The following is a 13,231-nucleotide window of genomic DNA, read 5'->3' as shown; positions in this document are numbered from 1 at the left end:
TCATATTTGCTGAAACTGACCCTATGTTCAAGTATAATTGCATGAAGCAGGTCATTTAAAAAAAAATTCGGCTCCTCTGGCCCCACCTAGAGCCTGTAGTGCGATTTGCAAGACATCCACTGCTCCACATTCAGATGCACCAATCAAGACCAGGGGTGTATCTAACAGAGTGTCAATCACTGCTCATGGACACGCATTTCATAGCGCCCTCCCCTCCCTCCACCACCACTTGTCCGTGGGCGTGTAGAAGGAGCCGGGACGTAATCCTCGTCTGAGGCCTGTGCCTCAGCTTCACTCTCAAACGTCTAACCACATCAACAGGTAGCGGTCATATGTCTACCACATAGCAAATTGATAAATCTAAACTGTGGAATAAAACGCCACAATGAATGCTTCTAACTGTTATTGATAGCAAACATCACCGATGTAGGCTACTTTCAGAAACATCCTAACCTTGGTTTTGTCCTAAAGTTGACTATTGCTAAATATTTTGACCTAAAATTATTTAGCAATAACGAAGGGTATTATAAAAACTACGTCTGTGTGTTCCATGCTAGTTTGTTTACTCGCTCTCTCTCGGTTCTCTGCTCGTGCACAGTATTCCAGGGCCAATATGCACGCGCTCTATCGTGCACAGCTCTCCCTTGTGGGGGGAGGGGCTTGGGAGACCGTTTTGGGCTTTAGCGGAAAGTGGGGAGGGACTGAGAAGTTGTCGATGTTCAAATTTTTTGGCTAAGTCCTGGATCTTCGCAATCCTGCCTACTGCACCTTTATATGTATATCCAAAAAACAAAGCTGAAACAATGGCAACTGGACTTGTAAAGTTTCTTGAAGACTTTTCATCCAAGTAGTTTCTTCAGTTCTAAAAGACTGTTTTTTGTTTGTTAGTGTGCATTTTTTGTTTTAAATTAGGAACATCTGTGGGTGGTGCCCACAAATACATTTTCAATTAAAATGTGACCAACTGGTTGTGACAGTCCCTAGTAATGTAAGTTTTAGGTTGGCAACACCCAAAGATACTCCTAATAAAACCCAAACTGACACCCAGTGAAACATCTTCAAGAAACCCAATACACCCAGAACTGAGTGAGAACCTTCACAGAGGTCACAGGAGGCTGCCTCAGACCATAACTCACGGGGTACACTGGCAAATGGATGAGTATTTGTGCCGCTTTTATTTATTTTAATAGTTAAATATGTAGAAAAACGTAATATGAAAACTTTTTTTTTTTTAGGTCTTTTAGGTGTATTGTATTATTGTATTGTATTACTAGATCCTTGACAAAGTCGTTCACTCAGCGAATCTCAGCTTCTTCGCCAACTGACTTGTTTTCTCTCCAGAAAGAAAAAGGGGCACTCTTTTTGGTGGCCTCCTCTAAGTTCTGATTACATAACAGCTAGGAAAGGCCAAACCTGACATACAGCTCCGACAGCCAAAGTCAGTGCTCTGGGTTCGTTCATCTTCCTGCTTAGTGTAAATGGTAAATGGCCTTGTTCTATATAGCGCTTTTCTACCTATTGGTACTCAAAGCGCTTTACAACCACAGAAACATCTACTTATTCACTCACACAAGCACACACACATTCACACACCAGTGCCACGCAGTGGGAGTTCAGTGTCTTGCTCAAGGACACTGAACTCCCAGTGCGAGAATTTAACCTTTTATGTTGGACTTCAATATTTCCTTAAAATAGCCCACAAATAATCTCAATATTGCAGCTTTTTTGTGCACTTCAAAAATGTTTTTATGATGAAAAAGTAAAACGGAGGAAGTTGCTGGCACCTTGGATTAAGTCTTTACAGGTCATTTACCTCTTTAGGTGTTTTGTGTCCGTCTCTGAGAAACCTACAGCAGCCATATCGACCCTGAACAGAGAAAGAGGAAGTGAGTGGGAAGGTCTTGATCACATTAAAACGTATTCTACTTTACACTAACTTTAAAGCAATTCAGATTTACCTTCAGACCTTGTTGTAATACAAAAACAACCTCCTGGCTGGCAAAGCAAACTTATTAAACATTCAGTACAGAAGCAGTTTGCCAGTTGATTGATTAAAAGTTTGGTTCCATCATTATGATGATTGGTGGACTGAAAACTCAACAACAGCAAAACTTCATCTATACCATTTTCATTATAATATATATACCAATCAGCCATAATATTATGACTACTGAGGGGTGAAGTGAATAACACTGATCATCGGGTTATCATGTGAACATTTTGTCCTCAAAGTTGATGTTAGAAGCAGGAAAAAAAGTGAGTATGAGTGGAGTGATTTAAGCAACTTCGACAGGTACCACATTGTGATGCTTAGACAACTGGGCCAGCGCATCGCCAAAACTGCAGCTCTTGTGGCGTGTTCCTAGTCTGCAGTGGTCAGTACCTATCAACAGTGGTCCGATTCAACAGACGAGCTACTGTAGCTCAGATTGCTGAATAAGTTAATGCTGGTTCTGCTAGAAAGGTGCCAGAACAAACATCACACTTTGTCCTGGATGGGGCTGTGTAGCTGCAGGGAACACGTGCTCCAGGATGGACTATGCTTAGTAGGCAAGCCAGGGGAAGCAGTGTGATGCTTTGGTCAGTGTTCTTGCTGGGAGATCTTGGGTCCTGCCACTCATGTGCATGTTACTTTGACATTTACCACCTACCTAGGCATTGTTGCAGACCATGTACTCCCTTTCATGGAAAACCCTAGATGATAGTGGTCTCTTTCAGCAGGATAAGGCTTTGTGCCATAAAGCAACGATGGTTCAGGAATGGTTTGAAGAAAACAATGAGTTACTTTGTGGAGTGGTCCCAGGCAAACCACCTACTCCTGAATGTGGACGAGACCAGGGAGCTGGTCATTGACTTCAGGAGGAAGAGGACACCGGTGGAGCCCATCACCATCCAGGGCCTGGAGGTGGAAGTAGTGGACCACTATAAGTGCCTGGGAGTCCACATGAACAGCAGACTGGACTGGAGGGATGACAGTAATGCTGTGTACAATCTACTTCCCGAGGAAGCTCAGGTCTTTTAATGTATGCAGCAAGTTGCTGGAGATTTTCTACCAGTCGGTTGTTGCGAGTGCCCTGTACTTTGCTGTGGTTTGTTCTGGGAGCAGCACCAGCAAAAAGGACATAAGAAGGATCAACAAACTGATCCACAAGGCTGGTCATGTCATTGGCAGTGAGTAGGACACGTTTGTCTCAGTGAGGGACAGGAGGACACTGGACAAACTGACTGATTCAGCTCATTCTCCCACAGTGAGAATGAGCAGATAACTCCACGTTATTCATGTCAATGGACACTATTGCACCTTATCATTCCTATGTATATAATATATATTCTTGCGTCTCAATTTTTATTTTACTAAATTTTACTTGATTTTATTTATATTTTATTTATTTTTTATTTTAATCTTACTTTATTTTATCTTTCTTTTTACTTGTGCAACTAAGCAACTGTGACCAGGCAATTTCTCTTGTGGATGATTAACGTCTATCTAAGTCTAAGTCTAAGAGTTCAAGGTGTTGACTTTATCTCCAAACTCCCCAGATCTCACCTCAACTGAGCATTTGTGAGATGTGCTGGACAAACAAGTCGAATCCATGGAGGCCCCACCTCACAACCTGCAGGATTTAAAGGATCTGCTGCTAACATCTTGGTACCAGATACCACAGCACACTTTCAGAGGTCTAGTGAAGTCCATGCCTTGATGGGTCAGGGCTTTTTTGAGGGCAAAAGGGGGACTTTCTCTGTGTATTATTATGCTAGGTATTTTTCTCTATTCTACATACTATGAATTGGAGACATATCATGATCTATAACATACATTTTCTGGACATTTTCCATTTTTCCATTTTTAAAAATATTGATTCTGAAAAGTTTCTCTGAACCTGCAGTTTAGAGATGATCTCCTCCTTGGTCATGTTGACTATGCTCATGTCCTCGACGGCGAAGGCGGGGTATGAGATGATGGAGAGGACTCCGGCGTCCACCTCCTTAGAGATGGATGCTCTAGGTAACATGGACGTCAGGATGGACTGATGAAGCAGAAAAAAAAGAAAGTGGGGGATAATCCTGAATCAAAAGATGCTCATACTTTTTATCATGATATGTTATTGTTTATGTACCTGGCAGTGTTGTATGTCATCAGCCAGGGCGTGCACCACAGATCCAGGCCCTCCTTTTGCGCCAAACAAGTTGAGTTCGTCCAACGCCTCCAGAGCTGCCTGCAAGATGCAGAGCACCGACGCTCGTTAAAAATGAGGAAGAAGACAGTACAGTAGTAGCAGACAGAGTATAAATACAGAACTACTATAGTTCCTACAATAGATTAAGTAAGGTTTTATTTGTTTTCTATTACATTTGTTGTAAACAGATTCATGGATTCCATCTTGGTAACTCAACGGATATAATTTTGAACACTAGTTTTGATAATTAAGATTGGCTAATGTACAGTACATACAGTAAACATGTATGAGCATCAAAGTTTGGTTAAAGTCGCCATGAAACGGCTGGCAGAGTGCTATTTCTTTCTGAATATTTACATAATTCCTGTAACACCAAGAAGCCAAAACCTAAAAAGCCCAGTGTCCTCTGATTGGTCAGCTCCACTAGCCTCAGTGATTAGTACACGCCTCTTAATGCAGGATGAGTCAGCAATATTTTTGAATACAATTCCAGGAGCTGATGCAACACATACTATCACATAAAAAAAATAAATAAAACATCAAACTTGATTTTATTTTCATTTGTTTCTCATTCATTCAAGGCCATGGTACAGTACATACACAACAATTGTTGCCAATAGATTTAAAAGGAATTTGTTAGTTTTTTTTTGAATTTTTCGAAAGTATACCAGATTACATTTCAAATTAAGCAGAATTACACCCTATTATATATTATAATTACACCCTAAATTAAACTTATATAACATAATACTTTTATATTTAACAAATTAATAGATGGCAGCACATGTTTAACACTAGTGTTGAGATTAAAAATTGGCTAAGGTACAGTACATAACCATATATTAACATTGAAGTTTGGTTAAATTTGCCATTAAACAGATAATGGAGTGCAAGTTGTTTTTATCCTCTCTCTTAAAAAGACCAGAATGCTCTGCTTGGTCAGCTCCAGTGGCCTAAGCAGGCGCCGTCAATTCATGTTTGAGCCGAGAGCCAAAGTCGGGGGAGGGAGGGACGTGACAATTTGACAAAGCATTTCACTGGACGAGAGAATTGTACACACTCCTGAGTGCAGGATGAGTTGTCAGTATTTTTTTAATTGTTTTGCAGGAGCAGAGTTTGTAAAAAGATTGAATTAAATTTCAAGGGGATATTTATATAAAATAGTTTTGTATTTTGTATATTTGTTTCTTTGCCTGTTGCGGGCTGCTGCCACTGCCTTGACATTTGTGTACATTTCTACGTACAGCGTGTCGATTATAAACATCTTGTGATGCCCACCAAGAGACGAGGTTTGAATGTAATCTTCGGCCACAAACATGAATAAAGCACATCGAACACTGCTTCGGCAATTGTCAATTTTCAGTATCTGTCCCTTGTAAACAAAATGACAAAAACTTGTGTATTTGCCAGCATGAATTTATATGTCTTAAGTAAGCTCAATCTGCTCATATATCAGTAGGACTAAGAGGTACAGCTTGTGTTGATGTATGTGCAGCATAATCGATACTACGGGTTAATTTTCTAGTGTGGTAACAGGACACAATGCATATATAACACTGAAGGCATGTTAAAGCTGCTTTATTCAGAGCTGCAGTTATAAATAATAACAACCTCTTTCTGCAGCAGTGCCTCTTTCCAGTCTTAAATTAAACTTTGTGTGTGTTCATAGCGTCGAGTACTGCGAGTGCTGTGTTATTTCTGTGATACGCCATTCTTAGAAGACCACAGAGAACCTGATACCTCCTGTTCACTCCCGGCCAAGGACAGCTCTGGGGCAACCACACAGTGAGTACCCAAACACTGTATGTAAAAATGTTTATCAGTTATTTTAAAGCTTCGTTATGATTTTTATAGAAACCCCAGCTTTCAGAAACATTCAAATCATATTTTAATGAGCTAGTCAGTGTTTGTTCCCTTTATTTTACGACTTCATCTGATTACATTTATCTGAACTGACATCAGGACATGCTGACGAGTCTGCTGTGTACAGTTTCAGCACCGAAACAAACTGATCTGATCCAGACTCAGTTTCAGAGTCTGAGTCGTCTAAAGGTCAGTGTAAAGGTCTGCGTAAAGGCCGCAGCAGTAACTGAGCACCTGTTCCGCCTCAGCAGTGGGAAGCTCTGCTCTCACGTTATTGTATATACTGTGTGTTTGTGTATTTATTAACCTTGGCCATGCCAATAGAGCTGGCATTAATCTCGGTGATGCCCTGGTTGGTTTTGTCTCCTCTTTCCCACATCCCGTAATCCTGAGGGGAATCAGAAAATAACAGAAGGCAGCGTAAAAGCTTCGGAAAAGAAGTTGCACAAATATGCAAACATAAAACGCCAGGTAGCAAGCATTAAAAATCAGTTTGAGCACTTACAGCCACTTTGTAAGCTGCCTCTATGTAGAACATGAGGTTCTGAACTACATCCACTTCATCCTGGGTATAGACGATATGAAGACCTGGTAATGAGTAGAGAAGACGATCAACAGCAATTTAATCTGCAACAACTTAATCTGCAAGACAACTTAAAGCTTGGTTTATACTTTTCCAACATATTCATGGAGAGGCTTTGTCGTAGCCTATGCCGTTGAATGACAAAAGCTACAACACGACCAAGCCTGACCAAGCTACACTGTCAATGTGTTTCTTGATGTTGTTGGTGACGACAGCTGGGATAAGCTCCAGCCCCCCCACAACCCTTCACAGGCAAGCAGTTACAGAAGATGAATGAATGAATGAATGAATGTTGTTGGTGATGTTTCAAAGTTATTGGATTGGCTGACACGTCATTCCAGCGTCCAAAGGAGTGGAAGCCAGCTCAACGTTGATATGTAGCGTGTGGCGTAGCAGCAAGTGTCGGGCGTCAGTTTGACGCTTCACATCGCCAGCCTTGTTTGAAAATGTAGCTTGTTGCTGCTTGCCTGGAAGCAAGACAAACTTCCCCCATCCACAAATTGTTATGGTGGAAAGGTGGTCTGGAGTCTCTCCATTGGGAACCGATTACACTCTGGCAAAGATCTGACTCTTGTCACTTGATTTACCTTTTGTGGGTCAAACCAGCCACCGAGAATTTAAAATCTGAAATGATGGTTTTGTCCCATTTGACTGTCATCAACATCTTCAAACGTGCATTTCTTAACTGGATGAGTTCCCACCTGGATTAGGAATCATTCCTACGTTTGGTCAACAGTTTCTAAGATTAGCTAACTCCACCTGCTCTGGCTAATTCAAGCAAACCTGGGGAAAAGCACCTGTCCTGTAGTCAATATCATTATTCAGATACATTCATTCATACCGGATGCGGTCATCTGAGCGAGGAAGAACAGGAAGAGGGAGGTGGCGTCCACCTGCAGGTGACCCCACTGGTCGTCCCCGACGACGGTGGCGCAGGTCCTGGTGTTATACTTGGCATGGAGCGAGTCTGAGGTACTCCGGCTGTATTTAAACTTCTCCACCTTATCCAGCTGTGGAGACAGAGGAGGATGGAGGCAGAGAAACGTTTTGATTTGCATTAAAATCAGAGCGAGGGAGAGCCTGAAAAGATGTCATTACTCAGACATCATCAATCACAAAAGGGAAATAAACGGAATTTAATTCAGAACTGTCACAAAACGTTTGAAATGGTTTTTCATTCATATATCTCCTGTTTAAATATGTTACTATGAGAAAGTATGTGAATAAAAGTGTAACAGTGGAAATTATGTTTATTATTTAAAGGAAACTGAACCAAAAGATTAATCGACTACTCAGAAAAATAGATTAACAGATTAATTGAAAAAATTACCCATGATAATAAATCATTAAAAATGTATTTTAAAAAATCATCTTAATAAATAAATAACAATAAATTAATTTTAAAAAAGATTGAAGGATTAAGACAAAACATCTAATTGTAAGGTTAATTAAAATAACTAAACAAAAAAAAGGCAATAAAAATAATAATTATAATATTATTAAAAAAGATTAGCATCTTAATATACAAAAGAAAATCTGTGGATTCATAAAAATCTGTGGATGCATAAAAAATAATAAAACCTGCAAGATTAATCAAAAAATACAATGAATATAAATATATTTATATATAATAATATATTCTCGGATTGTTAAAAAATGTTTTTACAATTAATTTATTATAAAAAAAATCAATTCTTGTCATGATCTTTGTGATTTGTTTTACTAAGATTATGACAAGCATGTTACCAGGATTTATCTGGTGCTTAAAACGGTGCCATAGCTGGGTTAAACCTCTACTCTTGCCGTCTAACTCCTGTGTTTCATCTGTACAAAAGTGAAAAGATGTGCATCAGAAAGACATATTATAAGATGGAAATAAAGAAATGATTCATCCTACCTGCCTCAGTATGCACTGGAGGACACCTCTCATCAGCTTCACCACGCTCTAGAGAGAGAGAAATGTCAGGATGTTTACACTGATGGAAGAAACATGAGGCCACACACTTGGCCTGTACTCGTGGACTCTAAACATCTGTGCCCTACCACCCGTCAAGGGTCTAAAAACCTGAGTGGTGTGTACATACGCCTACCTGCTCCAGCTCGTAGGCCTTGGCCTTGTCTTCATCCCTGTCGGCGTTCTTCCTATAGGCCAGACTGAGGGCCCACACAGACACGATGCTGTAAACGTTGTCTCGTACCCAGGCGTCCGGCTGATCTGTGCTGCCCGGAAGAAGACCCGTTACTGGATCCTGTCAGAGAGGTCAGAGGTCAGCCAAAACAGAGACTAATGGCACTCTCTGGACAGCGTGCTGTAGAGGGTGAGAACTCATTAACTCGACAGAATCACCCGCAATAAGGTTTAATTAGCATGTTGTTAAAGTTCTGCATGGAAAATACAAGATCAGAACGCAAGGTTTGCACCCAGTGGATGTTTTCACTTATTTTGATTTGATAAAAACAACCAAGATGAAATATATGTCTGAAATGTCAGTTTAAGCAGAAGCTACTTTGCATTTTGTTCCCATTTTTGTCTTTATTTAGCATTCAAGACTTGCCAGTCAATGTACACTAGTAACTGCGGTCTATTATAACAGTCCTGCACTAAATCTAAGATTTAATTTAATCCAGTTTAACGGCACCACAAACTACATCCTCCAAAATGATCATCCAGCTGAATTACTGGCTAACACGGCCGACGGCTCTTTCCACACTGACACAGCTTTCATCAGACAAATGTCACAAAAAGAGGTTGTGAAAATACGACGCGAAAAACGCGTCCGCGGTCGCGTTGACCCACATTTACTACCAATGCATGAAATGAATCGTTCATAATCAGAGGGGTTATTGATGACTCTGCTCTCAGGGAACAAATCTGGTTCTTAGTGCAGTGATCCATCTGAGCAGTGAACTGTACGCAGTTGCTAAGCGGCGATTCAAAAGGTGACCTCGGTCCGAGTTCGTCCACTTTCACATCTTGAGTCTCTGTCATCTACAGAACGCCAAACTGAAGAGTCAGGCAGGTGAGTACTATGGACGCCCCGACTGAATTTTTTTTGTATCCCTATCCGATACTGATCTTTTAATATAGAGTGCTGGCCCATCCGGTCTGAAATAAACTAAATTTCCTCTCCTGGAGATTCATCAGGGCTTTTATTATCTTGTATTCTCCTAGATCATGTGTGCACGGTGCAACTGTATGAAGTCCAAAGCGTAGAGCTGTCAAAGTTAATGTAGCGTGGCTCCAGTCATCACCTTGAACCCACTGTGTTCCTGGAGTCTCACCAAAAACACAATTTCTTCAACAAGACCCGAGATCTCCCAGCAGGACATTGCCCAAAGCATCACACTGCATCCACCGGCTGGCCCTCTTAGTGCATCCTGGTACTACGTGCTCCCAAGTAACAGACGCACGGAAAAACCCAACCATCCACCTGATGAAAAACAAAACGTCATTCATCAGACCAGACTGCCTTCTTCTATTGCCCCGTGGTCAGGTGCCAATCGTAGGAGTTTTCAGCGGGGATGTCCCGATCGGTGTTGGAGCTGATCCAGGCATTTCAAAAATGATCTGATCTGTAATCGGACCCTGTTGCTGGTTGACTGCTTTTCTGTCCTATGTTGTATATGTAGCACCAAACAAAAGTTGCAATTCTGGAAATGTTCTAACCCAGTCGTCCGGCCATCAACATTTGTCACTTGCTGTCTAATATATCCCACCCACTGACCTGATGACCCAGATAATCAGTGTCCACCTGTCAGTGGTCATAACGTTCTGGCTAGTCGATGTGGACCGGTGTGGATGCATACTCAGGTTGTGCGGTCTTTATACATTCTTGACTCATTGCATCGCGCATAAAACATATTTGCTTGGGTTTGCTCCGTCCCTGTTTGAACGACAACCCCCCTGTGTGCAGAGACGATAAAGAAATGGCTTTTGCCAGATTCGGCCTGCACTGAGCACCTAATATCAGCCCCGTCCGACTCCTTTCGGGGGCCTCTAGACGGGTGCATGGGTGCAAATGGGCTGCAGGCGGGCTCCAAAGCCTCAGTGGAAAGTTTCCCCAGAGGAATGGAGGCGGTTTTGGAAAGCTGTAAAACGTAAATGTCCACATGGCTGCACTCATATAAAAAAAAAAATGGCAAACACTAACCAATACAAAGGGTTTCAGACATCACACCGCAATAACTGAAGAGAAACACACTCACAGTCAGTGAAAGAGCAGTGCAGCCTTGCGAAATAACACCTTACCTCACCTCCTGCATGAAAACATCCAGTTTCTGGCGCTCACTTTACCAGCTAACTAACAGCAGGGCAGCAGATTAAATGTCATGTTTTTAACCGCAAATGTCGTTAGACCGAGGAAAGCATACACTTTCAAACACTTACTTGGTGCCGCAGGATAGTTTGCTGCACCATCCGGGCATAGTTGTCCAGTTTAACTCCCGAGTTGCTCCTACTTCTCATGGTGACAAGTCAACCGTTGTACTTAAAAGCAAAAAAAAAGGACACAAACTTCCTAAAAGTTCGACGGAAAAGTCATTTCCTCGGCGCCTCTCTGCAGTCCCAACGGCCGAAGAGGAGCGACAGCGTTCACGGCGACCACAAGAGCCGGTGCCTGGCTGTCAGAAGAGCAGCTCGACGGCGGGTGGCAGGGACCGGACATCCAGCGACACTTGTAACCTGAAGCTGCGGTAAGCTGGTTACCGGAAGCAGCGGAGACGCCGGATGTTTGAGGACACTGCCTTCAAATTAAAAGCCCGACCGGAAGTGTTCATCCCTCACCGCTATACCATTTATGTGAATTTAAATTTCAAGAGTCAGATTCAAGTCTTGTTTATTGTCCCTTCCGTAATATCTTACTAAACACACAGCGGTGTAAAATACTCTTTCTCCTTGTCTCAGTATGCTGCATATATGTTAAGACACACACAATAACTACTACAACTGCAACTACTGCTGCACTACTAATATTTTTGTAAATTTAAAGCTGCATTTTTTTTTTTATTTCAATTTATTTTTTATCCATTAAAATCCTATGAGATTCAGCCAAAATACATTTATACATAGTTGTGTATTTGCTGTTTTTAAAGCCATTGCTATAATTCACCAACCAGTTTTTGTTTTACAGTGTACAATGACAATAGAATCTATCTAACCTGAACAAATCAGTGTCTGTTGCACAGCATTTATGAAGTCTATTTATGTGTTATACAATCGACATGAGTAGATTTAGAGTAATGTTTTTCCTTCTTAATCTTAATGCTATTTTGTTTCATTTTATTTAGTAAAAATTCTTGTATTTGTTGATTTATTTTAGCAGCTTCTGTGCAGTTGGGTTTTGTTTGACAGCCAGGCTTTCATTTTTCTAAATGTGCAATCAGAATAACCAGAACATCAAAATACCTGTAGATGCACACCTACGGCCAATTTAGAATCACCAATGAACCTAACGAGCATGTGAACAGTGGGAGGAAGCTGGAGTACCCGGAGAGAACCCACGCAGACACAGAGAGAACATGAAACTCCACACAGAAAGGCCCAGTCGGCCAATGGATTTTAACCTGGAAGCTGTACAACTAACTTTAATTTACTAAAATTGTTTAACTTCATTTCATTTAGTGGAGAGGAGAGCAACAGAGTACAAGCAGGGTGTTTATTTGAAACATTGCATGACCTCATCTGAGTTGTCCATGCTGCTTTCACATGAGTGCCTCAGTACGCAGCGGTCTCAAGAAGGAGGAGGACGCTGATGTTGGCGAGACTGAGAAGAAAAGGTTGGTTCCTCAGAAGACATCCTTTTGAATGATGGTGACTGTCTTTAGTGGAAACATTTTGAGCTTTATTTTCTCCAAAGCTTCAACTCAGGCTGCCAAGAGGTCCCCTGTAGTGAATCCCCTGGCTGAACGAAAGACAACCCTGGACTTTCCTGCACCCTGCAAATGTTGTCAGTGGAGCAGGTTTGTTCATTTCTGCCCATGCCGAATAGTCGTAGACCAAGCTGTAGAGTTAAACATGTATTCGTGGGCTTGTTGAACTTTTTGTTAAACAGTTTTAGCTGCAACTTTGTGTTCAGTGTTTTGAATGAGGGGAAAGGAGAGTAAGAAGTGTTTTGTTGTTCAACAGGAAAAAAGACAACTAGTGACTGCAGCCTGAAGAGCGTGAAGACTTGGACCAAACCTGTTGAGAGTCTGTGGCACTGCTTCACACTTCTCTCCTCAGACGACTGGTAAGACACTGACACCAGACAGCAGTCTATTGTACCAGCTGAGGTGCAGCAGACCACATTGCATTACAACTAGCCCAGTTGTTTTGATAGTAAACCTTTCTGTTCAGACTCTTCCCCTCAGGTCGGCGTTACAGAGCGGTGTACGCCAAAACCACCCGACACAAGGACAGTTTCTTCCCCTGGGCTGTCGCTCTGTTGAACTCTGAGTAGTCACAGAGTGTGAGTCCATACACATGATCAATAAACTATTTTTGTATATACTCACTGTACAATAACCCCAGTTTGGTGTATATATTATCCTGTTTTTATGTGTACAATTTGAAGATTTATTTTATTTTTATCTTATTTTTTATTTTTTTTATTTTTATCTTATTTATGAT

The 13,231-nt window shown here is 41.4% G+C and overlaps 1 protein-coding gene across 3 annotated transcripts in view; it reads right to left on the bottom strand.

Annotated features, from left to right (window-relative positions):
- The window catches only part of phka1a (phosphorylase kinase, alpha 1a (muscle)), a 32,613-nt gene extending 21,077 nt beyond the window's left edge, over positions 1-11,536 (bottom strand). For all 3 annotated transcript variants that reach the window (XM_084545333.1, XM_084545334.1, XM_084545335.1), the window contains exons 1-9: positions 11,012-11,536; positions 8,715-8,873; positions 8,522-8,569; positions 7,466-7,634; positions 6,547-6,629; positions 6,349-6,429; positions 4,119-4,217; positions 3,882-4,028; positions 1,814-1,867 (exon numbers count right to left, since the gene is read on the bottom strand). In XM_084545333.1, coding sequence (XP_084401459.1) covers positions 1,814-1,867; positions 3,882-4,028; positions 4,119-4,217; positions 6,349-6,429; positions 6,547-6,629; positions 7,466-7,634; positions 8,522-8,569; positions 8,715-8,873; positions 11,012-11,089 — 918 coding nt within the window. In that variant the 5' untranslated portion in view covers positions 11,090-11,536. The remainder of the gene's footprint in view (positions 1-1,813; positions 1,868-3,881; positions 4,029-4,118; positions 4,218-6,348; positions 6,430-6,546; positions 6,630-7,465; positions 7,635-8,521; positions 8,570-8,714; positions 8,874-11,011) is intronic.
- Positions 11,537-13,231: the final 1,695 nt, after the last annotated feature.

The sequence above is a fragment of the Chelon labrosus genome (genome assembly GCF_963514085.1).
Source record: "Chelon labrosus genome assembly, chromosome: 1".
Taxonomy (NCBI): domain Eukaryota; kingdom Metazoa; phylum Chordata; class Actinopteri; order Mugiliformes; family Mugilidae; genus Chelon; species Chelon labrosus.
This window is presented reverse-complemented; position numbering and strand designations above follow the sequence as displayed.